Raw genomic sequence first — 25,527 nt, 5'->3', positions numbered from 1 at the left:
TTTGCAGGCTAATTTCCCATGTCACATCTTTAAAATAAATTAAATATTAAAATAACATCATAACAACTTCAAAAATATCTTAAATTTAAAATCTTTTTTATACAAATAATCCCCTCTTTTTCACTTATAATCATCATTTATAACAGAACCTACATTCAACAGGTTAGGACTCTGTTATCACGTTATAATTAAAAATATTTTTTTTATTATCACTAATTTACATTTAATATCTTTTAATTCATTTGCTTATAACTTAACATTTTTTAATTCCATTATTACTATATTCTTATTATATATGTAATTTTTTTTATCATACATATAGCTCCCTCTCTATTTTATTTTTTCACATATTTACTCACCTATACATGCTTTTTTAAGTGTATATATATTATAAATACTTCTGTACAATTTAAGAACTTGAACCTTTATCAATTTACCAACTTTTTTATAATAATTACATATTTATTTTGCTTAAAATTTCAGAATAATGGTGGTTTAGTCCTTTAGAATCTGATTTGAAATTTACCGTATAATTTATATTTTCTGAGATGTAAATCGATTCTACTATTATTATTCTAAAATTATTATTTTTTTTTACGAATGACCTTAGTTTTTAGTTTTAGTTATAGTGCCTTCACAACCCTCAAGCGGACCCCAACACTTGATTCACCTCCATGAACTCAAATTCATCCCATCTCATCTCTGCAAAGTCTCCTTTTAATGTAGCCCTGCTAACAGCCTAGACCTTATACTCATATGTATATATTCATGAATATTATGTTTTAGTTCTGATTAAAGGGATTCTGAAAAAAAAAAAAAAAAGTATAGCTTAATAGAATCAGTAATACTTTTAATAAATAATACTTCTTATTGTTCAGGAAGAGCCGAATCGATTGATTTAAAATAACAGTGAAAAAACCCATCCTCAATTTCGTACAAATTTATTTTGAACTCGAAAATTCGGGGATTTCATTATCTTATAACCTTCCCATAGAGAAAGGGAACATTTTGAAAAAATTGCATGTAAATCGCTTGAATAATTCAAAAGATTGTTTAAATACTCGCTATTGCTATCAATCGATTAATATATAGATGAAGTGATAAGACGGTAACTATAGTAACAAAAATGATAACAGTAACTTCGCTGTATAATAGTTATTACTGGTCCGATTTAGCTGATGTTTTCTTATTCTTTGATTATATATGATATTGTTATGAATATACTACATAAAATATGAATAATTTTAATAAAACTACCCTCTCTGTTAGTAAACCAATTCAGAATGACTGACCCATCAAAGTGTAGTAAAATATTTTTTATAAGTGAAACAAAGTTGATACTCATGTTTAGCATCTCCAAAAACACTTAAATACGAAAAAAATCGGAAAATAAAATTTATTAGCTCAAAATGTTTGTTTTACGTGTCTTTGAGTTTTTTTTGATAAATCTAAAATATAGAAACAACTTCACCATGACTCAACCAATCTACACTAAACTTGGCAGTGGTTTAAGGATCTTTTTTTTCTCTTTATCTGAAACTAATTTTTACCCTTATAAGGGCGTAATATCTAAATTAAAAAATATATTTAATTAAATTGTGTTCATACAATTTTTTTTTTTTAATAGTTTATTTATTGTTATTTACAACTGTATACACATATATACAACAAGTAAATTCGCTGTAGGTGACATAGTGACATGATAAAAACATGTGGAGAATCTACCCACTGATAGAACTCCAATAACGTTTCTAAAGGAGAAGATTTCGAGGCCATCTCCTTTTCAGACGCCTAGGAGGATTATTAGATAATGAAGGAGAAGCCAGGTTAGAAACAAGTGGATTTGGGTGGTTGAGAAGTTTATTATGGAAGGAACGGTATCTGGTTCTGGCCAAATCGGCAACATATGGAACATTGAGGTCCTGAAGGATGACTTGATTTGTGACAAAGTAAGGAGCAATGAGGATTTTACGAAGGATTTTGGACTGTAAGGATTGGATTCTGGAGGAATTTGATGGTTTAGTGGAGCCCCAAAGCCGAACTCCGTATGTCCAGATAGGTCTCATAATAGTCATGTAGATCAATCTTTTGTAATGGATTGGAAATTTAGGCAGTTTGTCTAGTAAATTTTGCAATAGTCGGAATCTACGAGCAGTTTCTTGTCGTTTTAGTCTTGTAAAAGGATTCCATGTCTGTCGTTTGTCGAGATGTAGTCCTAAGTAACGGATCTGTTCGACAGGAATAAGTGGGGTATTATTAAGGATATTGTAGGGGAAGAGGTCATGGGTTTACGTCGAAGGGTAAATGTGATTTGGTGGGATTTAATACATATTTAAAAAAATAAATAAATGTAATTTTGCAGTCGTTACTTATTTCTTAAGTTGATATAAAATTATGATTAAAATTAAAAATTACTAGAACATACATGAAAATCTATAGATTTTTGCATATGAGGCAATATGATAGATCTCGGAATTTCCTAAATTGGATATGTACTTGTGAAGATATAGCTGATTTTTGATATCCCTGTTCTCATTGACTATATAAATAACAATGTAATGTTCGTTTTTTGGGTCATTACAGATCTCTAGAGTTCTTGACTAATTTGTACACTTTTTTTTTAAGTTCATTGTTTTTCTTGGATGGTTCTTATCTATTGAAATCTGGGATTTATTCATTAGAAAAAAATATGATAAAAATTAAAAAATATTGTGTAATATTTAGGTGTAATATAGTAAATAATGTAGGGTCAACGAAGAGATATTCAGCTTGCCAAAAGTTGTATTGACATAGGATTGGATAAAATGCAAAGAACTCATGCATGATTATGTACACAATGGTATCGTACTAAAAAAAAAAAACTCCAAATAAATATAGGTAAAAATTTCTGATATTTAATTTTTTTGAAAAATGGTATTTGAGCGTTTCAGTTATGATTTATACTCTTTTTTATTTTAATGTTCATTATTGTCCTGGAAAGGTTCTTAACTATTGAAATCCGGGATTTATTCAGTAGAACAAAATATGATAAACATTTTTTTTTTTAATTTATTTGTTGATATTTACAACTGTATAAAAAAATACAACCAGTAAATTTGATCATAATGACATAATGATATGATACAGGATGTAGAGAAACTACCCAGTAGTAGAACTCTAAAAAAAGTTTACAATATAAGGTCACGAGGCCATCTTCTTTTCAGGCGCCTCGGAGGATTGCCAGGAATGGAAGAGGAAGCAAGGTTAGAAACGAGTGGGTTTGGGTGGTTAGGGAGTTTATTATGGAAGGAATAATATCGGGTTCGGGCTAGATCGGTTACATAAGGAACATTTAGGTCTTTATGGATGGTTTTATTAATAACAAAATAAGGAGCATTGAGGATTTTGGATTGTAAAGATTGGATACGAGAGGAATTCGAAGGTTTAGTGGAGCCCCAAAGCTCAACTCCGTATGTCCAGATGGGGCTTATTATAGTCATGTAGATCAGTCTTTTGTAATGAGTTGGAAGTTTGGACCGTTTGTCTAGTAAGTGCTGTAATAGTCGGAATCTGCGTGCAGTTTCCTGTCTTTTCAGTCTTGTGTGAGGATTCCAGGTTAGTCGTTTGTCAAGATGTAGTTCAAGATAACGAATCTGTTCTACAGGGGTAAGAGCCACATTATTAAAGTATACTGTAGGGCAGTCGGCAGGTTACGACGAAGAGTAAATGTGATTTGTTGGGATTTATCTTTATCCTCCAATTTCGACACCATTCTTCGAGGATTGTGATATGGGACTGGAGATGATAAACATTAAAAAGTATTGGCACATAACTCAAAATATATAGATATTTGCATATGAGAGAATAAAAAAAAAATTAACTAAATTGGATGAATACTTGCTTATATATAGCCGATTTTTGATATCCCTGCTCTCTCACTGTTTATATAAATAAAAATGTAATGTTCTTTTGTTACATATGTAAGACATAAAGTTTTCTGCAATATGTACTCTGTATTTTTAAATCTTAGGTTAAGGACCTGGGAATGTCCCCCGGAAGCTACCGAAATCCTGTATTTATCCAGTTCGAAAACATTTATAATCAAAATAAAACATTGGCGCATAACTCTAAATATATATAAAAATATTATTTACAAAACCATTTTATTTTTATTTACAAAACCAAAAAAAAAAAAATATTGAAATCTAAAAAAAGTATAAAAGAATTTGTAACAAGATATAAACATCCAGAGCAGTGAGCGCATCACATAATGCTATAAAATAAATACAAATTTTCATTCGGAGTTCTATATCTTGAAAACTACCAACAACACCAGAAAACCTAAGAGATCATAATTTAAAGTAGGGTAACTTTGCTAAAATATGAGCCCTAATAGAGCTAATTACGTCCAATAGTTCCCAGAGTATATAGCTTTTAAAAAAGCGACTTTACTTAAAAATCTACAGAATGTACTAAAATATATATCTCTGGAACCATTAGACGTACCAGATTTCAAATAACACTCAAATTAAATATAGTTTAATGTACTATAGTGTAACTTATTACGTTTATCTTCGTAGGGGTAGTAGTTTTTATGATATTCGTATGAATATGAATACTACGTATGAAATTTTGTACGAACAACTATAAATAAATTTATTTTAGCAAGTATCACGAAAGCTGCTATTCCTACGAAGATAAACGCCATAAACCACTTTATAGTACATTAAAATAGAATATGTAACCAAGATATAAAAATACAGAGCATCACATAATGCTAAAAAATTAAAAAAAATAAATACAATTTTCATTCGGATTTTTATATGTTGAAAACTACCCAAAACATTAGAAAACCAAAGAGAACATTATTTAAAGTAGAGTAACTTTGCTAAAACATCAGCTCTAATAGACCTGTTTACGCTCAATAGTGCTTTTTAAAAAGCAACATTTTATAAAGAATTCTTTGAAAAATCAGTAGTTAGTGAATTTATTTTGAGAAACTAATAATAAAAAAGTTATTCGACCTACAGATGCGTATTAGGACTCAAATTAAAGCTACTTCAATTTAATATAAAGTAGTTTATGACCTTGACCTACGTAGAAATAGTAGTTTTCACGATATTTTCTAAAATAAATTGATTTATAATTGTTCGGACAAATTTTCATTCATATGTGAATATAATAAAAACTACAACCCCTATGAAGATAAGTGCCATAAATTACTTTATAGAAGTTAAATTTCCTTCATTTTTGAGTGTTGGCAGACATGTGCGTCTTATGGATCTAGAGATATATTTTTTCAAAAATCCAACATTTTGTCAAATAAATCCCAACAGATCACATTTACTCTTCGTCGTAAACCTGCCGACTGCCCTACAGTATACTTTAATAATGTGGCTCTTACCCCCTGTAGAACAGATTCGTTATCTTGGACAACACCTTGACAAAAGATTAACCTGGAATCCTCACACAAGACTGAAAAGACAGGAAACTGCACGCAGATTTCGACTATTACAGTACTTACTAGACAAACGGTCGAAACTTCCAACTCATTACAAAAGACTGATCTACATGATAATAATAAGGCCCATCTGGAGATACGGAGTTGAACTTTGGGGCTCCACTAAACCTTCGAATTCCTCTCGTATCCAATCCTTACAATCCAAAATCCTCAATGCTCCTTATTTTGTTACTAATAAAACCATCCATAAAGACCTAAATGTTCCTTATGTAACCGATCTAGCCCGAACCCGATATTATTCCTTCCATAATAAACTCCCTAACCACCCAAACCATCTCGTTTCTAACCTTGCTTCCTCTTCCATTCCTGGTAATCCTCCGAGGCGCCTGAAAAGAAGATGGCCTCGTGACCTTATATTGTAAACTGTTTTTAGAGTTCTACTACTGGGTAGTTTCTCTACATCCTGTATCATATCATTATGTCATTATGATCAAATTTACTGGTTGTATTTTTTTATACAGTTGTAAATATCAATAAATAAATAAAAAAAAAAAAGTTTTTCAAATATCATAAAAACTACAAGTCCTACAAAGATAAACATTATTAACTATTTTATAGTAAATTTAACTAGCTTTAATTTGAGCGCTGGCAGATATTTTCTAAAATAAATTGATTTATTGTTATTCGGAAAATAAGTAAAACCATATTACGCACAGAAGTCTAATAATACTCAAATTAAAGCTAGTTTAATGTTCTATTAAGTTGTTTTTGGCGTTTATTTTCGTAGGAGTAGTAGTTTTAGCAAACTTTATATTCATATTCGAATATGATAAAAACTACTTCCCCTACGAAGATACGTGACATAAATTTAACGTAAGTTTTTTTGGTAATTTTAAAAATATATAGGTTTAATATTTTCTTGTTAAATTTATCTCATCCTTTGCTTTTAATGCTGTAACTCTGTTGAAATCGGTATGAAATTTATGATATATCTTTAATTAGCCATCTAAATGTCAGTGAATTGAATATTTTTTTTAATGTATTAGGATATCAAATGTCTGACCTTCGTCGTCTTAATGTCACGAAAAAAAGCCATGGTATCCAGAAAACACCTAAAACTGGTTTTTCGGTCTATATTTTAATATAAAGGGTAATTATAACTTACGCAACCTCTTATACTTTTATAGCGGGTATCTCGATGTAGATATTCACTCTCCTAACCTTCAGAAATCCAAGAAATGAAATGATATTTTTTAACAACTGCAGAGTGTGCTTTGAGTCACGACCAACAAAGATTTCTCCCTCGATTTGCGGAGCGCGGTGGCAGTGGTATGGCACTATTACCAACTCCAAGGACGCGGGTTCGAATCCGGCTGTGTCAGATGATAATTATCTGATAAACTGTTAGTCTACCCTGTGGGGTCTGGAGCCGTCCTGGAGTCCACTCAGTCTCCTAAATTGGGGGAAAATTTGGCGGTTGATTGTGATTTAAAAAATCACCTCCTTGTATAATTGTTGTTCTAAAACAGTACTCTCCTACAAAGCACCAAATCCAAGACCAGCAGTTCACATCTTAAGGGTAATTATTTCATAGAGGCTAGGTGTGCCCCAGGATAATTCTCTAAACCCACAGGATTGACTCACGGCTACAGAACCATTTTTATCCCCTGCCTGGTAATAGCTAACTATCCAGTCCTAACCATTGTGAGAGAGTAAAATTGTTTTTCCGTGGAACAGTTACTAAGACCGACGTCTCAACTTCCACGGCCACAAAGCCTCCTACGGCTGCAGTAATGGAATTAATAATTATTTGCTATTTGAACTATTTGAACCCAGATCCATGGAGTTAGTAGCACAGTGTCTTACTCAGCAGAACACGAGTCATCAAAGGATTTTAATTTCTTTTTCATAATTAAGCTGTTAGTCCATTTTATTGTTTATAAGTAGTAGTTATAGATTTATTTTATTATTTATTTGTTAAATCATTTTAATTTTTTTATTGCTAATGTAATTTAATTCAGTCCTATATCCTCGGTTTTTATGTTTATTTTGAAATACGTATTGATGATGTTCTAATTTATTAATTATAATGTGAAGTCATAATTAACTTGTGATGCAACTAAGTAGAATCTATTGTTCGTTAACCCGCTATAAGTTACTATGACAAATTTTTGTTTTCACTATATACGCTTCATTTAGTCTTTTGTTTTGTGTGATGCTCGTTACGTTAAATTTTTTTTAACCTCTGAAATGGAAGATTTTTTTTATAATTTATTTATTGTTATTTACAATTGTATAAAAATGTATACAAGTAAATTTGCTGTAGAAGACATAGTGACATAATACAAACATGTGGAGAATCTACCCATTGATAGAACTTCAATAACATTTGTCAAAATTTTTTTATTTGATAGATTTATTTATTGATAGATATTACAATCTGCCACACAGTTGTGGGCAATGGGTAATAGTGATGAATGATCTCATACATACTAAAATAAAAAAAAATAAAATAAAATAAAGTAAAAAAAAAAAACTCTCTTAAAATATATACAAACAAAAGAATAGACAAGATGAACATAATCAAACTATCTGTATGAAAAATAAATAAATAAAATAACATAATGATAAAATAATATATACAATATTTACACAATCGACCTGAGGATCCCTGAGCCCACTCTATCCCCCACGTGTGAGGGGTAGAGCAGAGCTCAAGAGATCCTAGCGCATCCCTCTCGCCGCATCACTGGTGATGAGTCAGTGAGACTGAGCAAGTGCGCTAAAGCCGCAAACACTCAACTTGAGTGGAGAATCTGACCATTGCCAGAACTCCAATTGTCCATTTTTATTTTAATTAGTCTCTTGGCCACTACCGTTTCAACCTTCTAGGTGGGGTGTAGGGATGGGTGGAAATGGCATTTGTAGAGAAGAAGATCTTGGGGCCATCTTCTTTTCAGACGCCTAGGAGGATTATTATGTAATGAAGGAAAATCCAGGATAGAAACAAGTGGATTTGGGTGGTAGGGACGTTTATCATGGGAAGAATGTTATCTGGTTCTGGCCAAATCGGCAACATATAGGACATTGAGGTCCTGATGGATGACTTGATTTGTGACAAAGTAAGGAGCATTAAGGATTTTACAAAGAATTCTGGGCTGTAAGGATTGGATTCGGGAGGAATTTGATGGTTTAATGAAGCCCCATAACTCAACTCCGTATGTCCAGATTGGCTTTATAATAGTCATGTAGATCAGTCTTTTGTAATGGATTGGCAATTTAGACTGTTTCTCTAGGAAATGTTGTGTGTGCATTTGCATGTGTAAATGTGCATTTTCCTGACTTTTCAGTCTTGTATGAAGATTCCATGTCAGTCGTTTGTCCAGATGTAGCCTTAAGTAACGGATCCGTTCGACAGGAATAAGTGAGGTATTATTAAAGGGTACTGTAGGGCAAGAGGTCATGGGTTTACGACGAAGGGTAAATATGGTTTGGTGCGATTTATTGGAATTAATTTTAATCCTCCAGTTTAGGAGATTGAATAAAAAAACCTTCAATTCTTAAAGTCTGACAGTCTGTCGATAACTTCTTCCAGTCCAAACTAACCACAGATTACAAGAAAGGAATTAATAAACTGCCAGGAAGATGGGAGAAGGTTAAAGATAATAATGTTTAATACATAATAAATTAATATGATTTCGTTATTTAATGAGGCCAAAATAAATTTTTTTTTCCCTACGCCACAGGAAGTGGGATATTACGCCATTTTCCCTCTCGCAGCCCAATACAATTTTATTCGTCCTCTTAGTTGGTCCGCATCTCGCTCAACATCCTCCAGACCAACACACGCCAAAAGATGGTCCCCATCCATGTTGCATAGAGGACATTTCGGGGAATCTATGATGCCAATTCGATGGAGGAGTTTTTGGAGCAGATCATGCCCTGTCAACAGGCCACTCTCTCAGCTCTGCTAAGATTGCCTGGGATTCTTTTTTCCTTATCCAGTAGGTTCTCCCACTTCTTTCCTTTCGCTTGAACTTTGTCCCTAGCACTTGTTCTTTCCTACAATAAGAGCTTATAAGTGATTTTACAGTTCTGTAGGAAGGTGGTAGAACAGGTTGGTTCTCTACACAACCAAGTTTAGCCAAATTGTCAGCTTGCTCATTACCATCTATACCAACATGGCCTGGTATCCACTGCAGGGCTATAGCCCTTCCTCTTTTCTTCGTGATAGCAGCCATGTTTCTGCATTTTTCTTCCGTGGGTGACTCTGCTGCACCTGGTGTTGTTAATTTTTGTATTACGGCTTGGGAGTCGCTGAAGATTACAGTGTTGTCATTGCATTCAATAGTGGCTTCCATCGCAAAGTAGATAGCCTGCATTTCTGCATCATAATTATCACATCCCGCTGCTAATAAATGTATAATAAAATAAATGTCTGATAAAAAAAACCGCTTAAAGTTGTTTTGGGCTCGACCCTAATAATTTAGTCATTATAATAGCTAGAACAATTTCAGCGTTTATTTAATCTTACCTTTCTGTTGGTTATCTTCTAGTAAATAATAATTTTTTTTAAATATTCATTTTGTGTAAGCTACACACATATAAATACTTGGAAAACCGAAAAAAAAACGAAATAATAATAATAATATTCTTTATTTTTTTCCTTTTAGAATAATATTATAGGCGTCAAAATTAGGCTTTAGAGCCTCAGAGTAAAATAAAAAATAAAAATGAAATAATGAAAGGTCATAAAATATAATGAATTTAAAAATAGAAAAATGAACTACAATAATAAATCGAATATATTATTTTTTTTTTATTATTTATTTATTGTAATTTACAACTGTACAAAATAATACAACAGGTAAATATGTAGTATGTTTCATATACACTTGAAAATCTTGGGAAGGAACCACCCATTGGTGGTACTTCAAACATTAATTTAAACTAGAAGGTCCCGTGGCCATCTTCTTTTCAGACGCCTCGGAGGATTATCAGGGATTGTTAAGGATGAAAGATTAAGAATTAATGGGTTAGGATGGTTAAGGAGTTTGGAATAAAAAGACGCATATCTGTTTTGGGTCAAATCTGCAACGAATGGGATGTTAAGGTCTTTAGGAATGAGTTTATTTGTGACGTATTAAGGAGCATCAAGGATTTTACGTAGGATTTTGGATTGTAACGATTGGATGCGGGAAGAATTTGAAGGTTTGGTGGAGCCCCAGAGCTCAATTCCATATGTCCAAATTGGTCTGATTATTGTAGTGTATACTAATTTTTTGTAATGAATGGGAAGTTTAGAGCGTTTGTCAAGTAAGTGTTGTAGCAATCGGAATCTACGAGAAGTTTCTTGTCGTTTCAGTCTTGTGTTCGGATTCCAAGTAAGTCTCTTGTCAAGATGGAGTCCTGAGTATCGAATCTGTTCTACAGGTGTTAGTGGTAAATCGAATGTATACAATAAAAGTAGAACAAAAAAATAAAACCATATGTCACATCATAAAACATAAGATGACTAACTTCTGATAATACAAAATAATTAAAATAAATAAAAGATCAAATACAATTAAACTAACAATAATAAATGAAAAGGTACAGTTTCTGCTAATATACATATTTACAAGTATAAACGAATCAAATACAGAAAATATATAAACGAACGGTATTTTTTTTTTATTATTTAAAAATTCAATAATAAAAATCCTTTAACAATCCAAAAAATAAGGAAAACAAAATGAGTAGTGTTGATTATATGAGTCTTTATACAGATTTTTATATGGTTATACATTTTTCATAAACCAAAAAACATGCAATAATATTTATGATATATATTATCTCTCTTTCCATCTATTCATATCTTATTTGAAACTTTTAATTATTATTCTTCCGGAATTGGTTGGACCTTAGAGAAGGTGGTGGAAGATACGGGATTTGAAGGTTGGAAGGATATTAGAACTACGAATAAAGAAAGGGATAGAATTCCATAGGAATGAGGAACGGATAAGGAATGATGAAATTAAATGAAATAAAAAATAGTTTTTTATTCTGGGATTAGGTCACTTTAGAGCAATTACAAAGGCAATTTTAATTTTATAATAACATTAGCCAAAAAACAGTGTGGCCACACTTAATTATAACTTATATTCAGAGAGAAAAAATAGATTAATTAAAAAACTAACTGACAGAATAGTAAAAAAAAAAAGGGATTTAAACGAGGAAAGAGTTGGTACATGACTATGTTAGATAGAATGGAGTTCCAGAGGTATGCAGCTCGGGTATAAAACGATATATCTTATTTTTTTAAAATTTAAAATCATACATATTTAAATCTTCTTATTTTAAAATTATTCACAAAATCACTACCATATACACAAAACATTTATATGGTTTAATAGATAAATGGTTTGGGTATATGGTAGTGATTTGGTGGATAATTTTAAATTTAGATATTTATGATTTTAAATTTTTAAAAAATAGGTTTTTAACTTATAATTAATGAATGACCTGGGCAGAATAGCCTGCAAAAGAAATTTTAAATTTTAATGAGAGGAAGAATTTATAATTGAAGATGGTCCTTGAGGATGGCTAAAATGGCCGAAACGTTGGACTATTGATATAAAAAGCGTTGAGACAAAAAAGGATACATGTTTTGATTTATTTAATAAATAATTACCTTGTCTCAAGAAATTGAAATAATATAATTAAAGTGAATAAATATGTTTTGAGACTATAATGGATACAATTTTATTTATTTACACAATATTAACCAGTCTCATGAAAGTGTTAAGATTATAAATAAATTAAGAATTATTATTAATTAAGCAACATATGACTAGATTAATCAGAGTAATGCCGAAGTGGTCTCTAGTGACCCCACAAGCACTTTTTCTTAGGAAAACTTTTTTCTCAAAAAAAAAAAAAGTGACTTTGCAAAGTGTTGCAAGCGATTATTATGTCGTCATATTGAGAGAACATAGCTGTATCGTCAGCGAATAAAATGGGGGGTATGTGTATATGGGGATGTGTGTGGACTGGACGATGTCGTGAAGGTAAAAGTTGAACATAATTAACCTTGATATGAATCGTAATAATAAAAGAAAGATGAAATTTAACCAAAATATAGTTAAAATAAATAAATTAAATGCCTGATCTCAGTGTGAGGAAGGTTACAAATATTGTTACAATAAATTATAGAAGTGAAGGTTGACTGTGATTAAGAGTATTCATTTTTATTTTATTTAAAATGTTGAATTGACAAAATAGGTAATTAGACATATGCTAAGGATTGCTTATAATTATATGATTCCCTAATGTTTAAACGTCTCATAGTGTAATTGTTGACTGAAATTAGTGATCTGGGCAGAGTAGTCTGCGTAAAGTTTTTTTTTAAATTAATGCGGTTCTAAAATTGTATAATTTATTAATAATATTGTTATTTGTTTAACATATTAAAAACCATATGTACAATAAAAGCAGTTTGTCATTGATTGTCCTTGAGAATGGCCGAATTGGACCATATGACGAACTTATAAAGAAATATAAATTGTTTTGTGACTGAAATTGGATAAAATTTATTTTATTTAAACATTAATTTTTTTGTCTATTGTTCGTTTCTCTGAATTTATTGGTGATTTCTTTGAGGATATATATACAATGTTATAATAAAAAGATAACATAAATAGATAAGAATATGCTTCTTAATAAAAGTAAAATTAATAACAAAAACTGACGATATATAAGAAGATGGTCAGGGTTGCGGTCAAAAAAGAAACAAAAACTATTAATTTACAACTATTAATTTAAGCTTTTTATAAACAAATTTAAGCTAGGATACATATTATGTAAAAATTACCTTATTGTATCTTATTGTTGTAATATTCACAGTTTTCTTTTTTTTTTTTTATCTTTTAGCCCTGATGAAGCCCTGCAAAGTGGGGCGAAACGTCGGTAAATAAATAGTTGTAAACTATATAAGACCATATGACGAACTTATAAAAAAATATAAATTGTTTTGGGACTGAAATTGGATAAAATTAATTTTTTTATAATCTTTAAATTTCTTTCTTGAGACTGGCAATTTTTTACTAAATAATTCAAAAACACTATCCAAATTATAGTCTCAAAACATTTATTTCATTCACACGTCCAACGTTTCGGCCAATTCGGCCATCTTCAGGGACAATCTTAATTTACTATGAGACATATCATTTAACCATTTTAAAAAAACTCCATACAGGCTATTCTGCCCAGGTCAAAACATTTACATCTAATATGTCAAAAATACATTAAAAATCACAGTCAAATTATTTCTCTTTTACCACTATTTATACACTTATATTATAACCAAGCAAAGGAAAGTTACAAGTGAGGTTATAATATAAGTGTATAAATAGTGGTAAAAGAGAAATAATTTGACTGTGATTTTTAATGTATTTTTGACATATTAGATGTAAATGTTTTGACCTGGGCAGAATAGCCTGTATGGAGTTTTTTTAAAATGGTTAAATGATATGTCTCATAGTAAATTAAGATTGTCCCTGAAGATGGCCGAATTGGCCGAAACGTTGGACGTGTGAATGAAATAAATGTTTTGGGACTATAATTTGGATAGTGTTTTTGAATTATTTAGTAAAAAATTAATTTTATTTAAACATTAATTTTGTTGTCTATTGTTCGTTTCTCTAAATGTATTGGTGATTTCTATGAGGAATGCAACTTAACTTTACTAGTCAGAAGTAATGTCAAACTTATGATACATTTTATTTGCAAACTTTACCTCTGTTTTCAAAAGCCCTAGGATCAAAACTGGGGGGGGGGCAAGCCATAGCCAATCAGGTTGTGATTTTTCAGTTCGGAAAAGAAGAATGAAACCAAAATTTTAAGAATATTATATAATTGTCGCAGTGCTATATTTGTTATTACAATTTCTTATTTACTTGAAAAATAAATTTATATTAAATTAATAATTTTTTTCAGTTCTAGGAAGGGCAGTTGCCCATGTCAGTTGTATATCAACTTGACCAATACAAGATATAATATATTCTTTTTTTCGATTAAGAAGGACAAAGGAGCAGGTGTCAGTGTCTCTTTTATCCTTCTTCTATTTCCTTTTCTTTTTCTCCTTGAGAATCTTATCGATTTGGCCCAAACGACTCAAGGACAAGGTTAATTAATGGACTGGTCGGACTGTCTGTTGCCACGTCGATAGCCAGTATTTCAAGTTATTTTTTTTTTTTTTTATCTTATTGTATTCTTACCTGTCTTAATTAATTATATTTAATTATAATAATTAAAAAATACCGAAGTGCCATTCCAAATGGTCTTGTAAAATAAAATTAACTTGAACAGAAATATATTCTGATACTAATCGTTTGTGAAGAGAAAGTGGGGGAAATAAAAAAAAATGAACGCTTTTCCTACGTTACCTTACATATAAAATATATAGAAAGAGGAATGTGAAAATTTTCTAATTCGTTTTCGCCCGAAATATACGCTTTGAAGTTCCATGATTTCAAATAACCAATACTAGTACATCAGCCCAAAAGGAGAAAAAAGGCAGTTATTTCACCCCATTTTTTGATTATCTTAATGAAAACTATGTATAATTACTAGCCAAAATTCATGAGTCTGCCAAGTATAGGTAGGTGGAATAAAAAATGGCGGCTGTTTCAAAGCGATAGCAAAAACTAATTTTTCATTCATAGCTCTGTATCTCAAAAAGTAGGAACAACACAAGAAAACCTAAGAGTACGTCATTTAAAGAAGAGTAAATTTGCTAAAATATGAGCCCTAATAGAGTTATTTACGTTAAGTAGTTTTCTAGATATAGGTTTTTTTAAAGCAACATTTCATAAAAATTTTGTATAGGACGTACTAAAAGATCAGTAGTTAGTGAATTTATTTTGAAAAATTCATATCTCAAAAACTATTTGACGTACAGATGTCTATTAGCACTCAAAGCTAGTTTAATGACCTATAATGTATTTTATTATGTTTATCTTCGTAGGAGTAATAGTTTACATGAAATTTGTACAAATTTTCTTTTGCCAATTTATATTCATATGTGAATATCACAAAAACTACTACCCCTACGAAGATAAGTGTCATAAACTACTTTATAGTAAGTTAAATTTCCTTTATTTTGAGTGTTGGCAGACTTATGTGCGTCTTATGGGTTATATAGATATATTTTTCAAAAATCGAACATTTTATGCGAACAGCTATAAATTAACATTTTGTGAGTTTATTTTGTCAAATATCATTAAAACTACTTCTCCTACGGAGATGAACCTCATAAACTATTATAGTACATTTAACTAGCTTTAATTTGAGTGAAAACTTACATTTTTAAGTCGCATGGTTTTTCAGATATAGATTTCTTAAAGAAATCACTAACTACTGATTTTTCAGTGCATTTTATATGAAAATGATGCTTTTTAAAAAGCTATATATCGAGAACTATTGAATGTAAATAAATCTTTTAGGGCTCATATTTTAGCAAATTTACTCTACTTTAATTGATATGATATCATAAAAACTACAACTCCTAGAGAAAGATAAACATAATTTAATATTTTGTAGTAAATTTAACTAGTTTTAATCTGAGCTCTGGCAGACATCAGTACATCCAATGGTTTCTGAAATAAAGTTTTTCATAAATCAAATTTATTGTCCGAACAACTATAAATCAATTTATTTTAGCAAATATCATAAAAACTACTATTCCTTGGAAGGTAAAGGTCATAAACTTCTTTATAGTCCATTAAACTAGCTTTAATTTGAGTGCTAAGACATCTGTACGTCACATTGTTCTTGAGATATAGATTTCTCAAAATAAATTAACTGACTACTAATCTTTCAGTAGATGTTTAAGAAATTTTGCTCTTTAAAAAGCTATATCTCGAGAACTATTGGACGTAAATAGCTCTTTCAGGGCTAATATTTCAGCAAATTTACTTTTCTTTAAATAATGTTCACTTAGATTTTCTAGTGTTGTTGGTAGTTTTTAAGATATAGAGCTCTAGATGAAAAATTAATTTTTTTTTAGGTATTGAAACAGCCGCCATTTTTTATTCCCCCTACCTATACTTGGCAGACTCGTCAATTTTGACTAGTAATTATACATAGTTTTCATTAAAGTAATTAAAAATTGGGGTGAGATAACTGCATTTTTTTCATCGCGGCTCTTGTACAATAAGGAAATTGTCTGTGTGTGTGTGTGTAAGCTATAGAAGATCTGTGCGTTAAATATTTTTCTTACGAAAACGTTAAATCCTTCTCCTATCTTGGTGTGGAGCTTAATTTCAAATATCAGCAGAAGTGGATGGACGGATTTTGACTGGTAACCGGGCTGGCTAGAAAGCAGAATCGAGAAGTTTGATCGTAAAGTTCTCTGTAGAATTAAAGGAGCAATCTGAGATCAAAGCAAGAGTAGAAGAACTAACATTGAACTTCTTGCAGAGATCGGTTAATCAATATTTTTATATATCAATATTATACGATTTAAAGGCAAGGAAGACATGTGATGATGGGCGGGATATGTAGCTTGAAGCAATCCATTTGGACGCCTCTACACAACAGGGGTATTCATCATCTCCAGTTTAACATGTTAAATGGAGAAATATTTCCTTCTTTTAGCATGTTAATGCGATATAACATTTAACATAGTTGAGAGTCTGTTACTAGTTCTAATAAATGAATAATGACGTCATGCAGCAGATCAGCTGAGCTCGTCACCATTTTGCCTGTTGTTGTATTAGGTTATTTGCTAGTAGTTTGTGTTAATATTATTTTGGATGTTTTTATAACTAATAAAGCAATGGATGACAATAATAATAATTTTTTTAATAATTAATTCAAAACACTATCCAAATTATAGTCTCAAAACTTTTATCTCTTTTACACGTCCTTAATTAATTAATAGTGGTTTAAAGAGAAATAATTTTGACTGTAGTTTTTAATGGATATTTGACTTAGTAGGTAATTAAACATATACGGGATATACTGATTAACAAAAAATAATTTTACCTAATGGTTTTAATGTTTTTCATAGATGTAAATGTTTTGACCTGGGCAGAATAGCCTGTATGAAGTTTTTGGAAGGGTTAAATTATATGTTTTATAGTGAATTGAGGTAAGGTAAATTATAAATAATAATGTTAAATATTTAAATTGGTTGTAGGATCATACATATAATGGAAACTTTTTGTAGTAGATTGTCCCTGAAGATGGCCGAATTGGCCGAAACGTTGGACGTGTAAAAGAGATAAAAGTTTTGATACTATAATTTGGATAGTGTTTTGAATTAATTATTAAAAAAGTTGCCAGTCTCAAGAAAGAATTTTAAGATTATAAATAATAATAATGTAATGACAGTTGTCAATTAGCTCATCTTGATTTTCTTCCTCACAAGTCAGAAGATCAACAAGGCACTCAGTGTCCGAACCTTCACAAAACTTCTACTTTTCACCCACTTTAGGCATGTTGGATTAAAATACTTTAATCAAAACTTAGAATTAAACAATAACAATAAGTTTGAAGGAAAGATTATAAAAGAAGAAGCTCAGAAAGTCCGCTAGGAGCTTTCATTCGTTTAACATTTAACATGCCTTTAAATAGGAATGCTCACAATCCTGTACTTATAAGTTAACAGACATATAAAGAACGTAACTAACAACATAGAACAACAAAGAACGTTAACATGGCAAATAAAGAACGTAACTAAAGAGTCATCTTTATCATTACAACAGGAACACGCAGTAAAATATAAATAAAATAATAATAATAAAAATAAATAACTAAAAATATATAAAATAAAATAAACAATAGACTAAAAATTTGGAAATATACATAATAATGGAATGAAAATATAAATTAGTTGATTAATAACTATGGACAAAGATAGTATTAGATTGATAATATTATTTATATACATATAAATGTGAGTAATAAATAAATGATACAGTGGATAAGAATGTTATATTGATGAGTAACAGAGAATTAAGGCTACATTGTTATAAATTGCAGCAAAAACCGGTAAAAGACGTTACATAAACAGAAATGTAACGGTCAAAAGATCGTAGAGATAAAATAATCAATGTGAGAGTAAAAAAAAAGAAAAAACCAACATAAAAAGTGTAAAATGTAAAATAATGATATCCCAAAAAGTAATAAAATGTATCAGTATATAAAGGGCATGTAAAAACCGATATCTTAAAAAACTGATATATTAACAGGGAGTATGTAAAAACAATGTTATAAAAAATAAGAAGAAATATGGAGAATAGGAAATGAAGAAATAAGAAATATAAGATTTTTTAAAATTTATTTATTGATATTTATAACTATACATAAATACATCAAGTAAATTTGAGGAAATCATAATGGTATGGTACAAACATGTAGAGAAACTACCCAATGGTAGCACTCTACAAACATTTTTACAATATAAGGTCTCGAGGCTATCTTCTTTCCAGACGCCTCGGAGGATTGTCCGGAAATTAAAGAGGAAGCAAGATTAGAAACTAATTGGTTTGAGTGGTTAGGGAGTTTGTAATGGAAGGATTGATATCTGGTTCGAGCTAGATCGGTTACAAATGGAACATTAAGGTTTTTGTGGATGATTTTATTGTGACAAAGTAAGGAGCATTTAGGATTTTACGAAGGATTTTGGATTGTAAGGATTTGATACGAGAGGAATTCGAAGGTTTAGTGGAGCCCCAAAGCTGAACGCCGTATGTCTAGGTAGGCCTTATAATTGTCATGAAAATCAGTTTTTTATAATAAATTGGAAGTTTGGACCGTTTGTCTAGTAAGTGCTTTAATAGTCGAAATTTACGTCCAGTAACTTATAACGTTTAACATGGTAAAACATTTTACATTTAACACAACATGAATACCCCTTCTATAGAATCGATTTTTCACATAATTTCGATTTTCACGAAATCGACTTAAAAGCTATCAATTAATCTCGCCATGTCAGTGTAGAATTAGTCTGACGGGGATTAAATAACGAATTTTTATAAAATCTTACTCTAAACATAAAAAAATCGATTCTAACTGGAAAAGCCGAGACTACTAAGACTTTGTTAAACTTTTGTATTTTTTTCCAAACAGAATTTTTTTTTTATAAAATTGAAAAAAATTTCAATTGTATATACATTCATTTAATAAAATATAAGTATATAATGGAGTGATACAGGCGTGTAGAGAAACTACCCATTGGTAGGACTCTAATGACATTATTACACTAGCAGGTCATCTGGCCATCTTCTTTTCAGGCGCCTCGGAGGATTGTCCGGAATAAAAGAGGAAGCAAGATTAGAAACTAATGGGTTTGAGTGGTTAGGGTGTTTGTAATGGAAGGATTGATATCTGGTTCGAGCTAGATTGGTTACAAATGGAACATTAAGGTCTTTGTGGATGATTTTATTGTGACAAAGTAAGGAGCATTGAGGATTTTACGAAGGATTTTGGATTATAAAGATTGGTAGAAGAGGAATTCGAAGGTTTAGTGGAGCCACAAAGCTCAACTCCTTATGTCCAGATAGGCCTTATTATTGTCATGTAGATCAGTCTTTTGTAATGAGTTGGAAGTTTAGACCGTTTGTCCAGTAAGTGCTGTGTAATAGTCGGAATCTGCGTGCAGTTTCCTGTCTTTTCAGTCTGGTGTGAGGATTCCAGGCTAGTCGTTTGTCCAGATGTAGTCGAAAGTAGCGGATTTCCCTGGATTCATTTCTAACATACGGGGGGGAGGGGGGGTGTTTTCATAGTTTTTCATTTCTGCATAAACAAAAAGCTTTCCTGGCTTTGAGAAAGCAATGACTTTTATTGAACCTATAAAAAGAAACTTATTGGATGAGGTGAATAACTGGCCAGCTATTTGATCAGTAGCTCAGATAGTAAAAAATAAAAATAAAAAAAGAGAAAATTTGGATTGGAAAACAGTAACACCTCTTGATCCGGTACTATTTCAGCAGAATTTATTGTTTTAATACATATATTAATATAATGTATAATATATAATTGTTTTTAGCAGTTAATTTTGTTTTAGTTGGTACTGGCGCTCACAGAAGATGAATGCACGCTGAAACCAGAAGAAGTTGTAAGTACTAATAATTCAGTCCTTTTTTTTTTTTTTTTTTTTTTTAATGGTTGTCTAAAACCTTGGAAATAGAGTTTAATTAGTAATTAGCTCTAGTAGTCAACTCAGATAGATAAGTAAATTTTTTATTAAAAAATTGTAAATTTTAATTTTAAAATAAAAATTTGGAACACTCGTTGATAAGATAAAATTATATCTTGAAAGAAATTAAGTAATTGGTGTAGAACTTTAATATTTGGAAAAAAGCGAAACCAAAAGACGTTTTTATTTTTTTTGTGGAAGACTTATTAAGCTCACAAAAAATTCGAATCTAAATATTTATTGGAAGATCGCTGTTAAAGTAAAAGGAAGATGATCCGGGAGCGGTCAAAGAAAACTCAAACAGTCATTGAACTGTTTATATTAAGCCAACGTTTCGCCCCACGTTGCAGTGTTTCATCAGGGCTAACGGACTGGAAGTCAGTGCCAAAATGTCCGTTAGCCCTAATGAAATCCTACAACGTGGGGCTCAAAATAAATTGTTTTATCACTATTTGAGTTTTCTTTGACTATTTCATGCGCTTTGTGTAGCAAAAGTACATTGTATTTTTTTACGTGGTTCTTTAACATAAAATAAACACTAGATTAATGATTTATTATAATGATTGTTTGAGAATGGTTTATTTAATTATTAACACACATAATTTTGATCCAAATATACTATCAAATTTTATTTTCAGAAACTCTCCAACGTTTCGGCCCTCAGGCCATTTTCAAGGAGGCAACCAATAAAAATTTTTGTTTTTATATTGATTACATTGTTTCCTTAACAACACACTGATATTTTTGACTATACCTTAAATATTGACGTCATGTTCTTTAAATTCTTTTCTGCAGACAATTAATAAATTAATTATTAAAATAATATCATATTAGTTCCGAACAATGTTTTTAAATTGATTATTTACTTTCATTACTTTTTATATCTTAAATCTAAAACTTTTTCCCACAAATAATTTTCTCTTTTTCCACTTACAAACATCATTTATAACAGAACCTACCTTCAACCTTTGTTATCACCTTATCATTAAAAATATTTTTTTTATTATAACTAATTTACATTTAATGTATTTTAATTCATTTGCTTATAACTTAACATTTTTTAATTCCATAATTACTATATTCCTATTATATATATATAATTTTTTTATCATACATATACCTTCCTCTCTATTTTATTTTTTCACGTATTTACTCCTATACATACTTTTTTAAGTGTATATATATTATATATACATCTGTACAATTTAAGAACTTGAACGTTTATCTATTTACCAACTTTTTTACTAATAATTACATATTTATTTTACTTAAAAATCAGAATAATGGTGGTTTAGTCCTTTAGAATTATTATTTTATAATTTATATTTTCTGAAATGTAAATTGATTCTAATATTTTTCTTCTAATATTATTATTTTCTTTATGAATGCCTTTGACATTTTGAAAATCAAAATCATGTTTATTTTGAACATGATGTACTAATGCTGTTGGGGTTATTTTTCATATTTTTTATGTCATCCCCATGTTGAGACATCCTATCTTTTAAATATTGTTTAGTTTCATCAATATATATGACTGGACAATTATTGCATGGAATTTTATATACTAATCCAGATTGATATTTACTATCTATTAGGTCCTTTGTTCTACTGTAATAATTTTTTAATTTATTGTTTGGTTTGAAACATTATGAAATTTCTTCCATAACATAATGCTTAAAAGGCCTTTTTATCCCTTCTGACTAACCTTTTATATAATTACAACTATAGTATTTTTTATTTTATTTTATCGCATTTTCATTTTTATTTTTGTCAATTTCTTTTATTTTGGATATTTTGATGTCGTGAGGACGTCTTAGGGCTGAAACGTTGGCGAGTTTCTGAAAATTAAAGTTGAGAGTATATTTGGATCAAAATTGTATGTGTTAATAATAAAATAAACACTTTATTTTTATTCTTATTATTTAGAATTATCACTTTTCGCACATCAAATGTTTTTGTCTTTATGTTTACATACGAAATTTTATCTTTTAGCCAGTTTGCTGTAAAGAGCCAAAGGCTAAAGTAGATGCCAAGGAAGATAAAGGTCGTGAAGAACTGGGTAAAAAATGTGTAGAAAACAATGCTAAAGGAAAGAAAGGTGAGTTGTTAATTTTTATAATTTCTTTTTAGTAATTCATTGATTGATATTTACAACTGTATAAAAATATATGGTACAAAACCAGTAAATTTGCCGTTTGTTATAAAATGAAAATCAGGTAATGAAGAAGAAGCTAGGTTTAAAACAAGTTGGTTTGGGTGGTCGGGAAGTTTATCATGGAAGGATTGATATCTGGTGCTGGCCAAATTGCCGATTCGGTCATATGGAACATTGAGATGGATGACTTGATTTGTGACAAAGTAAGGAACATTGAGGAATTTACGAAGGATTTTGGGCAGTAAGGATTGGATACGAGAGAAAATCGATGGTTTAGTGGAGCTCCATATGTCCAGATTGGCCTTATTACAGTAATAATCGGGATCAATGTGCAGTTTCCTGTACTTTCCGTATAAGGATTACATGACAGGTCTAGATGCAGTCCTGAGTAAGTAGGCGTGTTAAAGGATACTAATGAAAAATTAAATTAATTTTTATATTACCAAGAGAAATATTTTAGCACCCTTTGAAACATAAACAAAACCGAACTTAATTTTTCTTGTAGTTTAAGAAAAGTTTTATAGCTTCCTCTTAATTCTTCCTTTTCGAATAACATTTAGAAGTATAATGAAGTGTCGTATATTAATATAATCAACCGTTGATTAATATTAGTAGAAAACGGAGGACGACCTGAATTTCAAATAAAAAAAAGAGATAACAACTATAATTCAGATAAACATAAAAAAAAAAAAAAATTAACAAACAAACTTTCCTCAAGGTTCTATCTTTGGTTCCATCCTCTACACCGCCTATAGAGCTGATATCCCAACCAATCCTAACACTATCCTCACCACGTATGCCGATGACACATGTGTGCTCGCTGTTAATAATAACCCATTAATTGTATCCCAAACTCTCCAATCCCAAATCACAGCCCTCGAAGAATGGTGTCGTAACTGGAGGATTAAGATGAATTCCAATAAATCCCATCAAATCACCTTTACCCTTCGGCGTAAACCTACCGATTGCCCTACAGTTTCATTTAATAATGTTACTCTTACCCCTGTCGAACAGATCCGCTACCTTGGACTACATATGGACAAACGATTAACCTGGAATCCTCACACAAGACTGAAAGACAGGAAACTGCTCGTCAATTTCGACTATTATAGCACTTACCAGACAAACGGTCTAAACTTCCAACACATTACAAAAGACTGATCTACATGACTGTAATAAGGCCAATCTGGACATATAGAGTTGAGCTTTGGGGCTCCACTAAACCTTCGAATTCCTCTCGTATTCAATCCTTACAATCCAAAGTCCTTCGTAAAATCCTCAATGCTCCTTACTTTGTCACGAATAAAATCATATATAAAGACCTTAATGTTCCCAATGTTCCATTATAAACTCCATAACCACTCAAATCCCCTAGTTTCTAACCTTGCATCCTGTTCCATTCCTGACATTCCTCCGAGGCGCCTGAAAAGAAGATGGCCACGAGATCAGCTAATGTAAAATGTCATTAGAGTGCTACCAATGGGTAGTTGCTTTACACGCCTGTAACACTCCATTTTAACTATGGTCATATTTACTAAATGTATTATGTAATATACAGTTATAAATTTCAATAAAGTTTTAAAAAAAAAAAAATAAATTTATTGTTGTGTATATTTCCAAGTTTGTAGTCCTCTATACACCAGGCATCCATAGTGGAAATGTGGGAGAATAAGGGAGGATACTAGAAAGTAACGGGTACTTCGAGGATATGAATCACGGGATCTTAAGAGCTGTTAAAGGATTGAGGTTGTTTTTCGAGGTATTTGGGAATTATGGCTATTCCATGTTAAGTAGTGATGAAAGGTGACTCCTAGTTTTTATGTGGTGTTTTGAAACTGAATATGTATGTTGTTGAGGTATGATAATGGATAGTAAGGAATGGAAATATGGATATGTTATGTATTAAGTATGCCTTCAACTTAATTGCCAGACACACTTCACTTTTTGTTGGCTGGTAGGGTTTGAGTAGACTGTATAATTGAAAAATGATACATGATTGAATGATAATAAAACTCTATTATATGAATTACAAGTAGTGTATGGAGTGGCCGAGAGAAACATTTATGATTAGATGGGTTAATAAATTTTGAATGGCTGGACTATGGAATTGTAGATAATGAGGTGGTTGATGGTGATGTGGATGTTAGTTGTTGCTAGGTGTACTTACTCCATGCTTTCTTCTTCCCTCCGCATTCCTATGCTTCTCTCCCCTGTTCTTCTGGGAACAACTCCAGGAGTTCTACTCACTCGTGGTAGATTTCTGAGATTTCCTGATGAGAGACAAAAAGAAAGAATGGACTGCTTCTGGCAGAAGACACGATGGCTATCTCATCTCCCTGGTTACTTCTCTTACCACTTTGAGCGTTGGAGGAGGTGAGTTTTGGCTGTTGGCCACACATTGGCGCTAGTATATTTTTTAGGCTATTCTATGCCATAATGTAATATGGTAGCCCCTACAATTCAACATTTCGGTTATCGTAGGTTACCCGCAACATGTTATTTATGATAATCATTCAAAAGCAGAATCAATTCAAGCAATGCTTTAGGTCAAATGTGGAGAATATCAAATGTTGAGAATAAATTTGTTATCATCTTCGATTTATTTGTTTAATTTTTTTTTTTTATTGATTTTGGTTTATCAACAGAAAAATAGATAAAAATGTTTAATATAAAATATCTTATAATAAAAAAAATAAATAAAATTTCTCATCATAAAGGAGATATTTGAGGTATTAAAGATTATTTATG

At 30.7% G+C, this 25,527-nt stretch overlaps 2 protein-coding genes across 2 annotated transcripts in view; one reads left to right on the top strand and one right to left on the bottom strand.

Moving 5' to 3' along the window:
• The window catches only part of LOC106683708 (general odorant-binding protein 68), a 35,447-nt gene that overhangs the window by 2,077 nt on the left and 7,843 nt on the right, over window positions 1–25,527 (top strand). The window contains exons 2-3 of the mRNA XM_067046755.1: window positions 20,493–20,543; window positions 22,617–22,722. Of these exons, the coding sequence (XP_066902856.1) occupies window positions 20,493–20,543; window positions 22,617–22,722 (157 nt within the window). The remainder of the gene's footprint in view (window positions 1–20,492; window positions 20,544–22,616; window positions 22,723–25,527) is intronic.
• The window catches only part of LOC106683707 (uncharacterized), a gene marked incomplete in the record, with an annotated part of 56,199 nt that continues 42,773 nt past the window's right edge, over window positions 12,102–25,527 (bottom strand). The window contains 1 exon segment of the mRNA XM_067046754.1: window positions 12,102–12,118.

The sequence above is a fragment of the Halyomorpha halys genome, unplaced genomic scaffold (assembly GCF_000696795.3).
Source record: "Halyomorpha halys isolate HHAL.00 unplaced genomic scaffold, Hhal_1.1 Scaffold506.1, whole genome shotgun sequence".
Lineage (NCBI taxonomy): Eukaryota > Metazoa > Arthropoda > Insecta > Hemiptera > Pentatomidae > Halyomorpha > Halyomorpha halys.
This window is presented reverse-complemented; position numbering and strand designations above follow the sequence as displayed.